This window comes from Podarcis cretensis (assembly GCF_951804945.1).
Source record: "Podarcis cretensis genome assembly, chromosome: 16".
NCBI classification, from domain to species: Eukaryota; Metazoa; Chordata; class Lepidosauria; order Squamata; family Lacertidae; genus Podarcis; species Podarcis cretensis.
The window spans coordinates 13,224,672-13,245,327 of record NC_137186.1 but is presented as its reverse complement, the minus strand read 5'-3'; the positions used below and the strand labels follow the sequence as shown (position 1 = coordinate 13,245,327).

At 44.9% G+C, this 20,656-nt stretch overlaps 1 protein-coding gene across 1 annotated transcript; it reads left to right on the top strand.

The window, feature by feature from the left end:
- Positions 1-2,081: 2,081 nt before the first annotated feature.
- VEGFB (vascular endothelial growth factor B) lies at positions 2,082-20,349 on the top strand. Its single transcript, XM_079958485.1, has 7 exons — positions 2,082-2,687; positions 6,613-6,667; positions 9,041-9,240; positions 10,827-10,903; positions 12,363-12,395; positions 17,944-18,069; positions 19,747-20,349. Exons 1-7 carry the CDS (start codon positions 2,613-2,615, stop codon positions 19,790-19,792), a joined length of 612 nt encoding a protein of 203 aa, XP_079814611.1. The 5' UTR covers positions 2,082-2,612; the 3' UTR covers positions 19,793-20,349.
- Positions 20,350-20,656: the final 307 nt, after the last annotated feature.

Below are 20,656 nucleotides of genomic sequence, written 5' to 3'. Positions count from 1 at the left end.
AAGGTCCCTGGTTCAATCCCCAAGTGGGGCCGACAGAGACTCTATGCCTGAAACCCTGGAGAGCTGCTGCCAGTCAGTGTAGACAATGCTGAGAAAGATGGACCAATGGTATGACTCAGCAGAAGGCAGCTTTCTGTGTTCCTGGGTCCCCTCTTCTGTAAGGACTCTCTAGGAGAGTTAGGTAAAGGATGTGGTTTAGTTTGTTAGTTCACATTTGAGGGGAAGTTTGCCAACCTGGTGCCCTCCCAATGTTTTCTAATATAGCTCAGTCCAAAACACGGGGGGAAATGGACCAGGCTGGCAAAGTTTGCTGTAAAATATAAGTGCTAGGGAGGGTAACAACAGTTGTTAGATTACAGGGGGCACAATTGGTCCTGCCAGTTGGAGGGGCTGATGGGAGCTGCCATCCAAAACCCTGGAGGGCACCAGGTTGGCAAAGTCTGCAGGAGACCTTGCCAACACTGGACAGAGCGTGCCCTCCAACCCTGTGTATTTATTTTACCCATTCTGGGGTAGAACAAACTGCAAGTCACAGCATCGACCACCTAAAATATTTATTTATTCATTTATTTATATATATAATATCACTGTTATCTTCCAAAGATCCCAAGGTGGTGTACATGGTTCATCTCATCCCCATTTCATCCCCACAACAACCCTGTGAGGTAGGTTAGAGATGGTGACTGGCCCAAGGTAACCCAGTGAGATTAATGGCTGTGTGGGGATTCGAACCTGCTCTGCCAGGTCCTATAGTCTGACACTCTAACCCAGGCATAGGCAAACTTGGCCCTCCAGATGTTTTGGGACTACAACTTCCATGATCCCTAGCTAACAGGACCAGTGGTCAGGGATGATGGGAATTGTAGTCCCAAAACATCTGGAGGGCTGAGTTTGCCTATGCCTGCTCTAACCATTACGTCACACTGGCGTATCAGATTCTGATCTCTCGCCCACCTATCACCGTAAGGACCCAGGGCGGGTTGCAACAATATTATAAAATTGCATGATTAACATTGGCCACAAAATATGGGCCAGGTACGATGGCCCCTTGGACTTCTGTGGCTCTTCCCAAGGAGGAGGAGGAGGAGCATATGAAAAATCTACCCTGCCAACTTTTAGCCCAGCAGAGTGTCTGATGGAACCTCCAACTCCAGAGGTAGTCTACCTTTGAATGCCAAAGTGCTGTGTGGACAAACAGCAAGAGATGGCAGTGTCACCTCCATTCCTGGTTCTGAGCTTCCAGAAGGCTCTCCTACATGATGATTTGTGTTCATGATGGCTTGGTGGCGAATATACACAATCCTGCTTTCAATCTTCTTGTTCACCGGCTGCAAAGGTTTTGGGACAGACTGCGTCACTTCCAATCAGTGCAAGTCTTGTAACTTCCAGCTGAAATTCTGCAACTTTTCATACCGCAAATATTCCAGGGCTGCTGTCGCTTTGTCCTGCTTCCGTTGCGCAAGAGCGCCCCTCTGAATAGCAAGAGTGCGCTAACCCTGGGGGAGCCTCGCAAAACAACAGAGCGAAAGGGCAGTGTGGATGGCCCAATATAAACCCGCCATGTCATGTTGCAGAAGATAACTGCCCTCCCCAAAACCCACACACATCACTCAGCGATAGAGCAGACAATGAGGACTGGAATCATGTTTCATTTTTTAGAGAAGGACCATAGTGGCAGAGTGGTTCATCCCTCAATGAGATACTCAGGTATAGAAGAAATACTGCCTGCTTCAATCTCTGGAGAGCGGCTGCCCATCAGTTTTCAGAAAACAGCTGGATAGTCTAACCATCTGACTCACAACATTGTAGAGTTTGAAGGGACCTGAAGCGTGCTGCCCTCACCAATTCTAGAGGAAACCTCTCCAAAGCATCCAGCTGTGGCTGCTTTAAGGTGTGATGGGGTGCAGGATGCTGGGTGAAGCAGACCCTCCTTGACCTGTATGGTTCAAGGTTTTTCTTGGGATAGGGGGTGCCTATCCCCCCACCGGTCTCTCTTTCTCTGACCTGCGCCAGCAGCCAGGCTCAGCCTCCCTCCCTCCCTTAGGGTGGGATTGAACAGTCACATGAGAGCTCGCTTGCCTCCTTCCCTCTCCTCGCTGTGCCAGCAGCTTCTGTCTCCCTCCCTCTCTCTCTCTCTCCCCTCGACTTGGAGCCCAGTTACTTCTGCGGCCGCCTGGCACGACGACACCGCCGTCGCCACCTCCTCCCTGGGCAGCAGCGGCGGCGGCAGCTGCGGAGATGCACCTGTACCCACCCCTGGCTCTCCTTGCGCCCAGGTGCTGGGAGTAGGATGGCACCGAGAGAGAAGCGAGCGGCTGCGCCGGGCACCAGGCTGATCTGAGCCATGCCCAGGTGCAGGGGCAATGCCCAGTTCCTGAGTGGCGGCTGCCCGTCGGCTGGGCATTTTGTCTGAGTGGCAAATCCTGGAGGAGGGGCGCGGGGGGGGGGCGGGAATCCTGGACGACCTCCTTCCCCAATCGACTGGAGAGCAGCCCCAGAAGCTGCCGCCGAGCCAGCAAACTTTGGAGAAAAGTCTCCAAGAGGAGCCCGAGGCGGGCGCGTGTGCCCCCTTGCCCGGCAGGAGCAGCGGCAGCGGCAGCCTTGGCACCACCATGAACGCCCCCTGCGGTGCCCTTCAGCTCCTCTTGGCTACCACCTTGCAGCTGCACTACTGCGCCGCCACGACGGTAGGTGGGCACAGGACGTTGGGGGGCGCACGGAGAGCGTGGCTGGGAGTGGGCACCCAAAAGCCCCTGGCATTGAGCAAGAAGCGGGGTGAGAGGAGAGAGAGATGGCAAGCAAGTTTGGGGTTTTTTGTTTTGTTTCGTTTTTTAAATAACTCCCCAGAGGCATGGGATAGCGAGCTGGCACTAATGGGGGCTGGCAGAGAAGGCTGGGTGGGTTTCAGATGGGCATCCAACGCGGAGGAAGACAGAGAGGTGTGTCAGAAGGGGGTGAGGTTATGGGGTGCTGTCAGGACTGCAGGCAGGGGCGATGCTTTTTTTTGAAGGGGCGCGAGGAGAAGTTCATAGCCCAAACTGGTGTGCCCAGATGGTATAGGACATAGGAGCCACAACTACTAGGGGCCGAGGTCCCTTTGCCTTCCCCCAATAAAATACTAGAGGGGTGCCCCCCAGTTGATGGGCATTGCCATTCAAATAGTGTGTGTGCACTGTGTCATGTGATCGATTATGCGTTGATTGTCAAAGCTGTGGTGCTGGTTGGACTGTTAAGTTTTTTGGCATTTCTATCTCTCCCCCCCCCCACACACACACTTTTTGCCGTTTCACTCAAATCCTGATGCTTTGCTTTGGGTGCCCCACTCGAACTGTGTACAAATTCAAAGTGCATCCCCCCCCCCAAAAAAAACCCTCTGGGAATTGTAGTTTAGTCCTCGTAGAGTTACAGTTCCCAGTACCCTTAAATAACAGATGATAGATAGATAGATAGATAGATAGATAGATAGATAGATAGATAGATAGATAGATAGATAGATAGATAGATTATTTGCGGGAGGCGGGGAGAATATGCTTTAAATGCATGGTTTGCATGCAGTCAGTGAGCATTCCCTCCAGGGTCACAGCTGTAAAAGAGAGAGCAAGTGGGTCTATGTAAGGACTTTGCTTGCCAGAGATTAGGGGCCCCTTCGTGTCCTTTACCACACATCTTGTATTAACTTTGGTTTGGGGAGGGAAGGCGGTAAAGAGGGGCAAATGCTCAGAGGCTCTTTGCTTCGCAGGGGTTTCCAAGATTCAGCCTTAGTTATTAAAAATCAAAAAGGGATCACGGAGCTAAACCTTGAGACACATAAACAATCCTTTCACATTAGCCAGTCACAGAGGTAAAAATCCCCAGCTGTGTCTAAATGATAGCCAGAGAGAATATCAGGATTTCGGCTGCCGTCCTATGCAACGCTTACCTTGGAGTAACAGTAAGCTCAGTGGGACTCACTTCTGAGTAAAGTTCTTTAGGATTGCACTGTTAGCTTTTTCTTTAAAAAAAGCAAAAACCAGCAATAACCCACCTTGGACCTTATTCATAATTTGCATGCCACTTTTAAAGGCAGGATTTGCAAAATAACAGTAAATAATAATAAAGGTTACAAATTAGATAACACCTGTATTGAGTTTTCAAATGTTCAAAGCATTGCACATGGAAGGATCCTTACAGCAACATTACAAACCACTGCTCCCCCCCCCCACCTCACGCTACAGAGAAGGGCATTTTGTGGGTCAAAGCTTAGAAACAGAGTCACCGTGCACCAATCAGAAGATAGGCAAATTTGGCTACTTGGATGTTGGCTATTCAAGAGTTGTGGGTTCTTGCCACATGGCTTCTGACAAATAAATTCCCTCCCTCTCTCCCTCCCTTCCTTCCTGGCATGGCCCCATGTGCACTTCCATTTTCTGCCCACCATATGGGTAATTTAATGATGCATGTGTCCAGCCACCGATCAGGCTGTCATCCTACGCGGAACTTCTGTAAAAGCGCACCACACATTTAAAGCACATGGCTTCCCCCCAAATAACATTTGAAACTGGGATTTACCCCTCACAGAGCTACAGTTCCCAGAACCCTTAACAAACTATAGTTCCCAGGGTTGTCTGAGGGAAAGCATGTGCTTTTTATGTATGGTGTGGACGTGAACTTTGAGCTACATAAGACAGCGGGCAGCCACTGGTGGTGGCAGAGCTGAGCTTTGCTCTTGTTTAAAAGCAACACAGCCGCCCAAAAAGCACCCAGGAGCCTGGCAGGGAGGGTGGTGGGTGGTGGGGCAGCCGGCTCAAGCTGCCGAGGGACTTTTCCAGGCCCCTGGGGCCTTCAGACAATGCCCCACTGGCACTGGGCCTGCCCCTCTCCAGCACCATTCTGGGAAGTGTAGTTTACCCCTCATAGAGCTGCAAATCCAAGCACCTTTAAGCCACTACAGTTCCCAGAATTCTTGGGGAAATACAGTGTGAATACAGCCATTTCTCAGTGGTGCTGCTGCTAGCGGGATTTTTGGATTGGTTTGTTCTTATTTTTATTATAAATATTTTTATTTTGTAGTTTTGTATTGTAAATTTCCCTGAGATCTGTGGGTGTACGATGGTATGCAAAATAATAATAATAATAATAATAATAATAATAATAATAATAATTTGTTGTGTTTATATCCCAAGTTTTTTCCTCCAAAGAGCTCAAGGTGGCATATGTGGTTCTCCCCCTCCTCATTTAATTCTCACAACAACCATGTGAGGTAGGTGAGGCTGAGAGGCTGTGACTGGCTCAAGGCCACTCATGGCCTAGTGGGGATTTGAATCCCTGGCCTCTCAGGTCCCAGTCTAACAGCCTAACCATTACACCACTATGCACACACTGGGAATTGGCTCAGTGACAGGCATCTCTATGAGCAGACAATATAAATATTCTAAATAAAATCATATAAAAATCCATTTGCTCCAGGGATCCAGGCTGTGTATACCACAGCATGCCTTTAAAACTCATTCTTTCCCTCAAAGGATTACGGGTGCTGTAGTTTGTTAAGGGTTGCTGGGAATTGCAACTCTGTGAGGGGTGAACTACAGCACCCAGAATTCTTTGAGGGAAAGAGTGTGCTTTGGGTGTGCTTTCAATGTATAGTAAGTACACACAGTTGCAGATTATAATTCCTATAGCACATTTACAGCCTTCATGTCTTCTGCCCCCCTTGGGATCTTTCAGTGGTAGAAAGAGAGAGAGAGAGAGAGAGAGAAAGAAAGAAAGAAAGAAAGAAAGAAAGAAAGAAAGAAAGAAAGAAGATTACTATGTGTGTGTGACCTGCTTCTGGAATTTGCTACCACTGATGCACTGATGACGATGCCATGGAAGGAAGGCTTAGAGAACCAAGTGGAATTGAGGAAAATCCTGGGAACGAACAAGGGGAACATTGCCTGCAGGCTTCTCATAGACAGTTGTTGGCCACCGTGAGAACAGGATGCTGGTCTCCATCGGCCTTTTTGCCTCATCCTGCATCAGGGCTCTAATGATGTTCTTGTTGGCAGAGAGGGCTGCTCCTTCACACCACATGACGTAATTCACTTGTGGAACTCACTGCCACAGGATGCGGTGGTGGCTGCCTTAAAGACGGCCTTAAAAGGGAGGACTGGACAAATTTGTGGAGGTGGTTGTTCAGCCATGACATGTAAACAGAACCTCCATGTTCAGAGGCAATCTACCTCTTGGGCAGGCACATTTGGGATCCTCAGGAAGTGCCATTAGCGCCAGTCACAAAATGGCTGCCGTGTTTGTGTGTATGTGTGGCATAGCTCAAAAAAGCTGCTACACGTAACAGAGCTGTGGGGGGGGGGGGAGAGATGGGACCATAAAATGGTGCAGACATGTCCCCCACAACAGCGCATGTTTTTAAGCGCCGGTGTTGTGTGCTGGCTGTGGTCTGTCCCCACCAACAGACTAGTGGGAGTGTTTTGCAGGATCTGGAGTCTCTGGACCAGGCTCCATGCAGGGCGCATGGCAGTGATCAAGCCCAGAGGTTCCCAGTGCATGGATCCCTGTGGCCCAGATAGCTTGAAGCAGACTCCTCAAAGTGCCCTCCCTATTTCTGATCCGCTGCTGTTTCTGATCTATCTGCAGATTCTGCCGCATCCAACTAATGAGATGGAACCAGTTGTGGAGCCAGTTACAGAAGGTAAGAGCGACGGAGTTTGAGGACAGTGGTTTTGAGGGTGGGGATGCGCATTACTCCTGGACGGAGAGAGAGAGGGACTGTTAGAAAAAACACCCCAAAACACATCTTCCTCCAGCCCCAGATATTGAGCTCACATGTGTTTGTCTAGGACTGCGGCGACCTGGGTTCAAATGCAGCCCACTGCGGGACCTAATCTTGGGTTGGTGACTCTCTTCACAGCCTGGCCCTACCTCACAGAACTGTTGTGATGATAAAATGAAAGGAAAGAGCAGGTTAAATCTCCCCATTTTGGGTTCTCTCAGTTTCTCATTTCCCCCCAGTTGTAAGTTCAGCTCTCTAAATTTCCACACCAGTCTGCAATTAAAAAGAAATATCCCCACAAAAGTTTATTGGCATTTTAGGGTGGATTTCTCCTAACATGCCCAGGTTTGTTTGCAGTTTTCCTTAATATAGACATTTTCCCTCACTGAATGGGGAAAGAAACTAATTAGCAGGATAGGATCTTGAACTATTGTTGATAGGATGATAGGATCTAACTATTGTTGGACAATATTGCCATTCCCTTCCTGCCCGAGTCTCAATAAACTTGCTACCTCCCCCTTTGCTCACTCTCAAATTTTTAGACTTCTTAACCAGGGCTCTGGTTTATTTTTATTCCTACTGATGGTTTACAGCACCATGCCCATTGATAATTATGTGTGAGCTTTATTAGCTATTTCTTCTATTTGTATCACACTCCAAGGGGCTCTCTCTGGGAGTGGGGAAGAAATTTGGCTCAGTTTGCACTGAAAGCCTGAACTAACAAACAGAAACTTTCTGAAATGATACACAAACCAAAACAGCTGCCCTTCGAAATTCCTAATTTTGCAATGCCATTCTCTAGCCAATGTGTCTAGAAATGTATATACTACTAGAAAGGGTGTCTAAAAATGCATATATTCCTGAAAATGACGGACAGAAATGGATTACGTCAGGGGAAATTGCTTTGCCAAACGATGCGCATGTAAGGCAAAGTTGAGTACAGTGGTACCTCAGGTTAAGTACATAATTCGTTCCGGAGGTCCGTTCTTAACCTGAAACTGTTCTTAACCTGAAGCACCACTTTAGCTAATAGGGCCTCCCGCTGCCGCCGCCACACAATTTCTGTTCTCATCCTGAAGCAAAGTTCTTAACTCGAGGTACTATTTCTGGGTTAGTGGAGTCTGTAACCTGAAGTGTATGTACCACTGTACCAATATGTCACCTCACCTCAAAAAGGATATCGTATAGCTGGAAAAGTTTCCGAAAAGCTCAACCTAAAATTGTCAAGGGGATGGAGCAGGGGTCAGCAAACTTTTTCAGCTGTGGGCTGGTCCACTGTCCCTCAGACCTTGTGGGGAGCTGGACCATTTTTTTTGGGGGGGGGGAATGACCGAATTCCTATGCCCCACAAATAACCCAGAGATGCATTTTTTAAAAAAGCACACATTCTACTCTGATTCCTGGACTGTCCGCGGACCGGATTTAGAAGGCGATTGGGCCGCATCCGGCCCCCGGGCCTTAAGCTGCCTACCCATGGGATGAAGCGACAACCACTGTGAGAAAAGGTTCCAGCCTTGGGACTTTTTTGGCTTAGTAAAAATCTCAACAAGAGCTGACACGACAGAAGTTTATAGAATTATGCATGGTGTGTAGAAAGAATATATATATATGTGGAGAGAATTTTTTCCTCCCTCTTTATAACACTAGAACTCATGGCTATCCAATGGAGCTGAATGTTGGAGGAATCAGGACAGCTATATATAAAAAAGTACTTCTTCACTCAGCACACAGTTAAGTTGTGGAACTCCCTCCCACTGCAGGCAGTGACAGCCACCAACCTACATGGCTTTGAAAGAAGATTAGATAAATTCATGGGGGAGAGGGCTATCTGTGCCTCCTAGCCATGATGATTATGCTCTGCCCTCACAGCTGGAGGCAGTAAAGCTCCTGATTTCCCTGTTGCTGAAAAACACAAGAGGGGAGAGAGTTCTTGTGTCCAAATCTTGCATGCGGTGGGTTCCCCACGGGCATCTGGTTGGCTACTGTGAGAACAGGATGCTCTCACAGTAGCCACTGGCCTGATCCAGCAGGCTCTTCTTATGTATATATTGGGATAAATACACACTAACGCTGACAAAAATTGATGAGCACTTTAAAAACAAAGAACAACACCCAATTGCAAATGCGGAAATGAGAACTGAATTTAAGCCAGGAAAAATGAGAAACGGAGATTGGCGGATTTGCCCACCCCTAGTCAGAGCCACCAAATTAAGTGTTTAAATCTGTTTGAAATGGATACCTCCTCCTACCTCCTCAGAGATAGCCCTCTGACAATGATTCTTCTTCTTCTAGTGGTGAGGTTCCTGGAGGTGTTCAGCCGCAGCGCCTGCCAAGCCAAGGAGACAATGGTATCTCTGGACAAGGAGTACCCGGACTTAGTCATCAGCCACCTCATTGTGCCCTCCTGCGTGGCTCTAAAGCGCTGTGTCGGCTGCTGCGCTGATGAATCGGCACAGTGTATGCCGTCCCGGACGTATACAGTGACCATGGAGGTAACGAACTGGGGCAAGAATAGGGGAAGGCCAGGACAGGGAACCTTTTGCCCTCCAGAGTGGTGGTGGTGGTGGCAGCCAACAGCTATGTTCTCCCTGTGGAGGCAGGATGCCTGCAAATTCATGTGGGGAGAGTTGCCCTCAGAGACAGCCGTTGTGGGTTTCTCAGAGACATCTGGTTGGCCACTGTTGGCCACAGGCCTGATCCAGCAAAGCTCTTTTTATATTCTGGGTGGGGGCAGACTGAGGCAGGTGGGCAGTGCCCCTTTCATCCTAAAGGGCTAGCCTTCATGGCTCAGGATATTTCCTGGACACCTAGCACCCTTCAAGAAGAGGGAAGGATCCTGCAAAGTTGATAGGCCAGTTCTTGGTTACATGTGAGGTTAACTTGCCCCCACCCTCAAAAATGAAAAAGTAAATAAGTGAACCACAGCCACAAAATCTGGGGTTGTTTTTTCCCCCAGAATACTTGCTCTGGTTTGTTCTCAATATCATTATAAAAATAAAAAGCTTCACAATATTTTTAGACATATTGGCTACATTCATACCACAAACGGAAAGCACTATGATACCACTTTAAACAGTCATGGCTTCCTGACAAATAATTATTTGTTAAGGGGGCCGAGGGTTGCTAGAAAACCCCAATTCCACTTGCAGAGTTACAGTTCCCAGAGTGGTTTAACAACCAATCCCTCTCCACAGAGAGCTCTGGAAAATGTAGCCCTACAAGGTGAGTAAAAGTATCTTAACAAGTTACATACACATATACTGTCCTTTGATTAGTTAGTTATTCAGATACTTGGTTATTTTTATTTTATAAGGTGGGAGCTCCTTTTTTAGGCCCCTAAAGTCTGCATTTTGCAGAGTGAGGAACCTCTGGTTTGGGGAGAAACAGCCTCCCAGGCCAAATTTGGACCCCATGATGGGCAAAATTTGGCCTGTGAGGCTGCTTCTCCCTAAGCCATGCCCACTTGCCCCACATCTGAAGGGTAAGGTAAGGTAAAGGACCCCTGGACGGTTAAGTCCAGTGCAAGCTGGCTATGGGTTTGCGTCGCTTATCTCACTTTCAGGCCAAGGGATCTGGTGTTTGTCCTCAGACAGCTTTCCGGGTCATGTAGCCAGCATGACTAAACCGCTTCTGGTGGAACGGGACACCGTGACAAATGCCAAAGCACACAGAAATGCCATTTACCTTCCCGTCACAGCGGTACCTATTTATCTACTCGTGGCTGGTATGCTTTCAAACTGCTAGGTTGGCTGAAGCTGGGACAGAGCAATGGGAGTTCACTCCATCGTGCAGATTCAAACTGCCAACCTTCTGATTGGCAAGCCCAAGAGGCTCAGTGTGGTGTAGTGGTTAAGAGCGGTAGACTCGTAATCTGGTGAACCGGGTTTGATTCCCTGCTCCTCTACATGCAGCTACTGGGTGACCTTGGGCTAGTCACGCTTCTCTGAAGTCTCTCAGCCTCACTCACCTCACAGAGTGTTTGTTGTGGGGGAGGAAGGGAAAGGAGAATGTTAGCCGCTTTGAGACTCCTTCGGGTAGTGATAAAGTGGGATATCAAATCCTTTCTCCCATTCTCCAGGTGTTATTGTTGAGCAAGTTCCAACGCAGCCACTTGCAGCAGCTGACTTTTGAGGAGCACGCTACCTGTGAATGCAGGTGAGAGTCAGAAGGGTGGGGGGCTGCTGAAGAAGAGACAGGTGATAGAATCATAGAATCATAGAATCATAGAATCATAGAGTTGGAAGAGACCACAAGGGTCATTGAGTCCAACCCCCTGCCAAGCAGGAAACACCATCAGAGCACTCCTGACATATGGTTGTCAAGCCTCTGCTTAAAGACCTCCAAAGAAGGAGACTCCACCACACTCCTTGGCAGCAAATTCCACTGTCAAACAGCTCTTACTGTCAGGAAGTTCTTCCTAATGTTTAGGTGGAATCTTCTTTCTTGTAGTTTGGAACCATTGCTCCGTGTCCGCTTCTCTGGAGCAGCAGAAAACAACCTTTCTCCCTCCTCTATGTGACATCCTTTTATATATTTGAATATGGCTATCATATCACCCCTTAACCTCCTCTTCTCCAGGCTAAACATGGCCAGCTCCCTTAGCTGTTCCTCATAAGGCATCGTTTCCAGGCCTTTGACCATTTTGGTTGCCCTCCTCTGGACACGTTCCAGATTGTCAGTGTCCTTCTTGAACTGTGGTGCCCAGAACTGGACACAGTACTCCAGGTGAGGTCTGACCAGAGCAGAATACAGTGGCACTATTACTTCCCTTGATCTAGATGCTATACTCCTATTGATGCAGCCCAGAATTGCATTGGCTTTTTTAGCTGCCGCGTCACACTGTTGGCTCATGTCAAGTTTGTGGTCAACCAAGACTCCTAGATCCTTTTCACATGTACTGCTCTCAAGCCAGGTGTCACCCATCTTGTATTTGTGCCTCTCATTTTTTTTGCCCAAGTGCAATACTTTACATTTTTCCCTGTTAAAATTCATCTTGTTTGTTTTGGCCCAGTTCTCTAATCTGTCAAGGTCATTTTGATGTGTGATCCTGTCCTCTGGGGTGTTAGCCACCCCTCCCAGTTTGGTATCATCTGCAAATTTGATCAGGATGCCCTTGAGTCCATCATCCAAGTCGTTGATAAAGATGTTGAATAAGACCGGGCCCAAGACAGAACCCTGTGGCACCCACTAGTCACTCTTCTCCAGGTGATTGGGACCATTCCGTGATAGCCACCAACCTGGATGGCTTCAAAGGAGGATTAGACAAATTCATGGAGGAGAAGGTTACTAGCCAGTGGCTATGAGCCAGGATGACTAGGTTCACCCTTCTCTTTCAGAAGCAGTATGATCCCAAATGCCAGTGCCAGAGAGCCTCAGGAGGGGAGATCGCTCGTGTTTAGGTCCTGCTTGCGGGCTCCCCATAAGTTTCTGTGAGAACAGGATGCTGGACTAGATGGCCCTTTGGTCTGATCCAGCAGCCAGACTCTTATTATATTATTAAGCCAGTTATAATTCTGCTCGCAGGCTTGCAGGGGAAGAGCAATGATTAGGTAGTGCTGGGAGCCATGAGTGCCAAACAAGCACCAAATACTAACCTTATTCTTCTGCTTTTCAGACCAAAGGAAGTTTATAGATTGCCCACGCACAGGTAAAAAAATTTCTCCCTCTTATAGGCCTCTATTGTGTGTGTGTGTGTATGTGTGTGTGTGTGTGTAGGTTTTAATTCCCCTCAAGCCCCCTGTACCAATATACAAACATTACAGTCAAAACCTCCATTTACGTTACCCTCTGGTTACGTAAACTTCGGGATGCGTGCATGGCAAAATCGGAAGTATTTTACTGGCTTTCGCCGCACGGTCTGTGCATGCGCAGAAGCAGTCCTCAGGTTCAGGAAACCTCGGGATCCAACCCAGCCAGATGGGCGGGGTACAAATAATAAATTATTATTATTAATTATTATTATTAACCTGAAGACCACTTTAGCTAATGGGGCCTCCTGCTGCTGCCGCCGTGCCGCCGGAGCACGATTTCTGTTCTCATCCTGAAGCAAAGTTCTTAACCTGAAGCACTATTTCTGGGTTAGCGGAGTCTGTAACCTGAAGCGTATGTAACCTGAAGCGTATGTAACCCGAGGTACCACTGTATATTTTTACGACCCACCTTATTTCTGTGGTTGTAGGTTTTAAACTGGTTTTTAATAGTTTAATTGCTGTAATTGTTGTTACCTGCTCTTGGAATTTAGGGTAAAAGGTGGGTAATTAATAATTATAATATTGTAATAATAATGATGGTGATGATGATGTTGGGGGAGCATCAATAGAGTCATAAAATTTTAGAGTTACAAAGGTCATCTAGGGTCACCTAGTCCAACTCCCTGCATTAAAACACATCTTATGGTTCTTTTTTTAAAATAAATATTTTTTATTAAATTTTCCATAAAAAAAACATTTTTACAAAATTATACATCCATTTTTAACTTAAACCCTTTTTTCCAGAACTTCCCTCAGCTTGTCAGATAATTTTCCGTTTATTTTTTATCCTTGTCTCACATTTCCCAATATTATATTGCACTCAAATACTCTTAATCACATCATATTTTTTAAACAATATTTCTAACAGTAATTTCACAGAGCTTCTTGAAAGCCAACGAACGTTATTTGCTCATCACAGAAATTTTTGATATACTCTGTAAATTTCTTCCAGTCCTCGGAGGATCTCTGGTCACGTTGGTTCCTTATTCTCCCCGTCAATCTGTCCATTTCTGCGTATTCCATCAGTTTCATCCTCCATTCTTCTTTCGTGGGCATATCTTCCTGTTTCCATTTCTGTGCCAGCAAAATTCTGGCTGCTGTTACTGCATACAAAACTAATTTCACATCTTTTTTACTAATTTCATTATCCAGTATTCCCAACAAGAGAGCTTCTGGTTTTTTAACAAAAGTATATTTCAACATTTTCTTTAACTCATTATAGATCATCTCCCAGAAGCTTTTTACCTTCTTACATTCCCACCACATATGGTAAAATGTCTCCTTACACTTCCAACATTTATTACACACTTTATACATTTTACCCAGTTTTACTGGTGTTATATACCATCTATATACCATCTTCATAACATTTTCCTTAATTGTTGTACAAGCTGTAAACTTTAACCCATCCTTCCATAATTTAGTCCATTTCTCAAATTCAATATTATATCCGAAATCTCTAGCCCAACTAATCATAACAGATTTAACCTCTTCGTCCACAGTATTCCATTCCAACAATATTTTATACATTTTAGATAAAATTTTCACTTCATTGTTTAAGATTTCTTGTTGAAATCTAGATTCTTTTTCAGAATATCCCGTCTCTAAAACCTCTTTTGTAAACATTTCATTTAACTGAAAATAATGCAGTCAATCCTTAACATATTCTTTTACTTCTTCATATGGTTTCAATTTCCACTTATTTCCTTCCTTTTTTTAATAGTTTCTCATATGTTATGCATCTCCCGCTCATATTTATCTTTTTAATACTCATAACCTCTAATGGTGTTAACCAATGTGGAATCTTTGGTTCTAATACATTTTTATACCTATTCCAAACTCCAAGCAAAGATCCTCTAAAGATGTGGTTCTCAAACCCTTTATGTATTCTTTTTTTATCATACCATAAATACGTGTGCCAACCGAATCTATTATCATAACCTTCTAAATCCAATAGTTCATTATTTTCTAACTTCATCCATTCTTTCAACCAACAAAGACATGACGCTTCATAATATAACCTCAAGTCTGGCAGGGCGAAACCTCCTCTTTCTCTTGCATCAGTTAGTATCTTAAATTTAATTCTTGGTTTCTTGCCCTGCCAAATATATCTTGATAATATTATTTGCCATTCTTTAAATATTGTCGCTCCTTTTATTATTGGTATTGTTTGAAATAAAAATAACATTTTCGGTAGCACATTCATCTTTATCGTTGCAATCCTTCCCCAAAATGAGAATTTCATTCTACCCCACACCTCCAGGTCCTTTTTATCTTATTCCATAGGTAAAGGTAAAGGTACCCCTGCCCGTACAGGCCAGTCTTGACAGACTCTGGGGTTGTGCGCCCATCTCACTTAAGAGGCCAGGGGCCAGCGCTGTCCGGAGACACTTCCGGGTCACGTGGCCAGCGTGACATCGCTGCTCTGGCCAGAGCCAGAGCCAGAGCCGCACACGGAAACGCCGTTTACCTTCCCGCTGGTAAGCGGTCCCTATTTATCTACTTGCACCCGGAGGTGCTTTCGAACTGCTAGGTTGGCAGGCGCTGGGACCGAGCAGCGGGAGCACACCCCGCCGCAGGGATTCGAACCGCCAACCTTTCGATCGGCAAGCCCTAGGCGCTGAGGCTTTAACCCACAGCGCCACCTGCGTCCCTATCTTATTCCATACTGGTACATAATTATCGTGAAATAAATCAATACCTCTAGTGGTTAGTGTAATCCCTAAATATTTAACTTTTTTCACCATTTCAATCCCTAATTGTTGCTGCAATCTTTCAATTACATCCTGTTCAATGTTTTTCGTAATTATTTTGGTTTTCTTTCTGTTTAACTTAAAGCCGGCCACCTCTCCAAATTGTTCTACCTCTTCCAACACTTCATCTACACTCTTCGTAGGATCTTCTATTGTAATAACTAAATCATCCGCAAAAGCTTTGACTTTGTATTGATTTTGCCCTACTGACACTCCTTTGATATTCTCATTATTCCTTATTGATCTTAAGAAGACCTCCAATACTGAGATGAATAACAGCGGTGACAATGGACATCCCTGCCTTGTACCTTTAGTTATAGCAATTTTCTCTGTCAATACATTATTAACGATTAATCTTGCTCTTTGTTCCGAATAGATTGACTTTACACCATTTAGGAAAGATTGGCCCATTTCCATTAATTCAAAATTCTCTAACATAAATTCCCAATAAACATTATCAAAGGCCTTTTCTGCATCCACAAATATCAACATCGCCTGTTTATCCTTCCTGTTGTTCAGATACTCCATAATATTAATTATATTTCTTATGTTATCTTTCATCTGTCTACCAGGAAGGAAACCTGCCTGATCTTTGTGTATCATCTTATTTAAAATCTTTTTCAGTCTACAGTACTTGCTAGGATGCTTGCAAATATTTTATAGTCATTATTCAACAATGAAATCGGCCTATAATTCTTAACTTGAGTCAAATCCGAATCCTGTTTTGGGATAAAAGTTATATAAGCTTCTTTCCATGTTTCCGGAATTTCAGCCCTTATTAGTATATTATTCATCACTTCTTTTATTGGTGCAAGCAGTATATGTTTCATCTCTTTATAATATCTTGCGCTGAATCCATCTGGGCCTGGTGTCTTCCCACTTTTCAATTCTTTTATAGCCATATTAATTTCCTCTATTTCAATCGGTTCATTCAATTTAAGTCTGTCGCTATCAGTTATTTTCTGCACTTCTTTCTTCTTTAGATACTCTTCTATTTTCTTTTTGTTGCATCTCTCCTTTTTCTTATATAAATCTCTATAAAAGTCCACAAATCTTTTTCTTATTTCTTTTGGATTAACAATCTCTTGATCTTCTATTTTTATCTTATATATCATATTTTGTTCCTTCCTTTTTTTAATTTGCCATGCTAACCATTTCCCTGATTTATTTGCCCATTCAAAGTTCTTTTGTTTCATTCTTTTTATATTCCATTCCACTTCCTTGTTGATCATCATTGCAAATTGTGTTTGGAGCAATTTTATGCTTTGTTTCACTTTTACATCTCCAGGTCTGGTAATCAATTTTCATTCATTCTCCATAATTTGTTTCAGGACTTCTTTTTTCCCTTTTTCTCTAATTCTGTTTTTAATAGCATTTTGTTGTATAAAGAAGCCTCTCATTACTGCTTTACTAGCATCCCAGACCGTACTCATCTTAGTTCCTTTATTTACATTATTTAGAAAATAATCAGTTAGACATTGGTGTGCTTTTTCCACAATTTTCTGATCATTAAAAAGATTCTCATTTAATCTCCACTGGAAGGATTTCTCTTCATAACATTTTAATATACCTTTGATCGGATTGTGGTCTGATAAAACTTTTGGTTGAATCTCTACTTTTGTTAATCTCAAAGATAATTCATTAGATATCCATATCTGATCTATTCGCGACAGTGATTGATTTCCTTCCGAGTGAAAAGTAAATTGTTTTTCTAATGGGTGTTTCAACCTCCATATATCGATCAGGTTACAGTTTTCTACCATATCAAAAAAAGTCTTTGGTAGTTTCCCCTCTTTCATTCTGCTTTTCACTCGCAGTCTATCCATTTCCATTGATACCACCCCATTCATGTCCCCCATGATTATAATTTTTTGATCCATGTATTCAAACAATTTTTCTTCCAGACCTTTAAAAAACTCTGTTTTATTTCCATTCGGTGCATATACTCCAATAATTATCAGTTTTTCCCCTTGCCATCTTATGGTTCTTTGGGTTGCATCCAATATTAGCAGTGGTGGAGCAAGTGGTGGGAACTCTGGGAATTGTAGTTCTGTGAGAGGAATAGGTGTCTTCTGACAACTCTCAGCACCCTTAACAAACAATGGATGCAACCCAGAGCCATAAGTACTTGGACCAGATAACCTTTCAAACAGAGGACTCACTCTAGTCATATTCAGTTTATTTATCAATCGCATTTTCTGCAAATACATCTGTGTTCAAAGCAGTTCACATAAAAGCAATCCAAAACTGTATTAGCCATAACAATAATTCATTTATATCCTGCTTAATACATACAATTAATTTCTATATATACCTCTTAACACTGCTTAATTGACAAGGTAGTACAGTGAGAATACATAATAATACCAATAGTGGGGGGGGGGGAAGAACAATCAACGGTTCATGTAACGTACATCCAAATTTAAATGAACACAAAGCTCACCAATAGGTAAACTTGTTTTTTTAAAAAAATCCAATAATGTTGCAACCAAAAGTAGCCCCAAAGCTCCAAATCGAGGAATGTCCTTTGTAAAAAGGGGACACATACCCTCCATATGCTAAAAGGCACAGGAGGGACGCTGTCTGAAAACAATTAAAAAGAGGGGAAATGTGGGGTGAGCTTGTAACCCCACACATTTGGAAGGCACTCCTCCAAGATGTTGCTTCATCTGGGATCCTCCTCTCCCAACAGCCCGTCCTGCGCGCCCTGTCCGGACAGGAAGAAGCGGGTCAACCCACTGACATGTGAATGCGTATGCAAGCGTGATTCCGTCCGTTGTCAGCAGCGTGGCTGGGAATTCAACAAGGCCACTTGCAGGTGGGGTTCACCTCCCTTCCCCCCCAACTCTGATGGTGGGTTTTCAGGCCAGGGACCGCCAGTGTAGTACCTTCCAGATACTATTGGGCCTGAGGGAGTCTCGGGCCAAGTGCGTGCTAGTGGCACCCCCCCCAATCTTTTGGTGGGCCCTGGCAGGCTTTAACGGGCAGCAGCTCCAGCCAGTAGCAACGACGTCAGATCTGTGGCTTAGGGCCACCATTTTAATTGCCCACAACTCCCAGGGCATTATGGGAAATGTTACCTCTTAAGGTACCTGGATCCAAGCCAACAACATGGCTTATTTCATTTCATAGAATCGTAGAGTTTGAAGGGACCCCAATGATCATCTCGTCCAACACCCTGCAATGCAGACATCTCAACTAAAGTGTCCATGACACAGCCTCTGCTTAAAAACCTCCAATGAAGGAAAAAATCCACAACCCACAGAGGGAGACTATTCCACTTGTCAAACAGCTCTTGCCATCAGAAAGTTTTTCCTGGTGTTTAGTCAGAATCTCCTTTCTTGTAACTTGAAGCCATTGGTTTGAGTCCTACCCTCAAGAGCAGGAGAAAACATGCTGGCTACATCTTCCATGTGGAACAAGCAAGTTTTCTCCTGCTATGGGGGTAGAACTCAAACCAACGGCTTCAAGTTTTTAAACTTTGGTTCCCTGTTATGAAAGTCACCCTTTTCGGAATGCAGGTGCCAGACGGAGGGGGTGGGGCTAGTTTTCTGAATGCACCCCAGAAAATATTTCTACCTCCTGTGACCCCTTGAAGGGACGCAAGCAGAGATGGTTACTCTGTTTGGGCAAAGGGGGTCCTTCCCCACCACCCTCAGGCTACCCTCAGTCAATGCCAACAATGTGTAGGCAACACGATGACCATATACATACGTAATAGACAATCTTTATAGAATTCTTTCAAACCATAAAAAGTTCAAAATGAAATCTTTAGTCTCAAAGTCTCTGAAAATCTTTAAATGAAGCGAGGTACCAAACTTTGTACGATGAAAGACAAGCTGTGAAGCTTTGTGTATTCAACAAATATGATGTCCAACACTGAACAGTGATTCCGGATATTGACTACTGTTTCATAGAATTCTTTGTCAGCATGGTGACTACATTATTACATGAGCACTGTTCCACAGCATTTGATATTTTCATTTACATGCATTCATTCAAAATAAGATGGGTTTATGAAGCATTCTTTATCCTCCCACCACGCTGACAAAGAATTCTACGAAACAGTAGTCAATATCCGGAATCACTGTTCAGTGTTGGACATCATATTTGTTGAATACACAAAGCTTCACAGCTTGTCTTTCATCGTACAAAGTTTGGTACCTCGCTTCATTTAAAGATTTTCAGAGACTTTGAGACTAACGGTTTCATTTTTAACATTTTATGGTTTGAAGGAATTTTATCAAGATTGTCTGTTACGTATGTATAAGGTCATCGTGTTGCCTAGACTGTTGACATTCTCTTTGCAACACAGTGGTTTGTTTGAATATTCAGTCTATGCCTGCCTGCTTTCTCCTTACAACTGTCATTGCCTTGGCTCCCACCTATTGCTGGGCTCTCTGACTTCCGCCCTGCCAGCCCCAGTGGGAGCCAGTCCCCACAGGTATAAAGAAACCCGAGGACATTTTTAAAGGAGGGTTTATTCTTACTGCAGGTGTGTGAAACACCGCAGGCGATCCGGCAGGAAAGCAAAAGCGTAGCTGCACGGGAAGCCAGGACTTGGAGGAGTTTGGATCTCGGACCTTTCTCGGTCGGGGATGACTTTTCTCTGGTGGGAATGAAGCACGGGACTTGCCAAGGAGACGTCCAATGGTCGCTGGGGAAGGAAAAGCAGTCTTCTTTATCTACCATTGCAACACCATACCGGATTACCTCTCTTCACAGCGGAAGGAGGCTGTACCACACGCAAGAGCCGTACCACACTCCCATGGAAGGCAGACTGAAGGAGCATCTCCTCAGTGTCAGGACACTGAGATCAGTCCCACTCATATTTAAAAACAACAACCGCTAAACTGGTCATCTGTTTGTCCTGGGCCTCCCCTGGGCTGCTTCTAATTTATAACTGTCTCTCCTCTGAGGTAGCTTTCTTTTCTTTTCCCACCCGCCCCTCACTCGCTTTCTTCCCACCTTTTGCGGTGCGTTGGGGAAGCTTCCGGCATCCCACCCTCTTCCAGGCCGAAGGAGAAGAGTCACAAAGAGCCGCTCTTTTATGAGAGGGAATATTACTCTTAACATAAAGATCTGCCACTAAGACACAGCTCCTGGGAGCCGCGACCTCTCTGCCTTGCGTGCCTTCCAGAACGCCATCCCACAATGCCGTTCTTCTTCATCGTGGGTAGTTTGCGTGGGGTTCGCCCATTTTAGTGGGCACATTTACAAACCAGAGAAGTTGTTGTGGGCAAAACACACACACACACACACACACACACACACACTGCAGATCAAGCACAGACTGCCGTCTAGTTTATGAGCTAGCCTGATTTCAGCAGGGGACCTTGTGGGCACCAGGAAAGGCTTCTGTGGGTTACCTGTGCACCCAAGGGTGCCATGTTTGCAACCCTGCT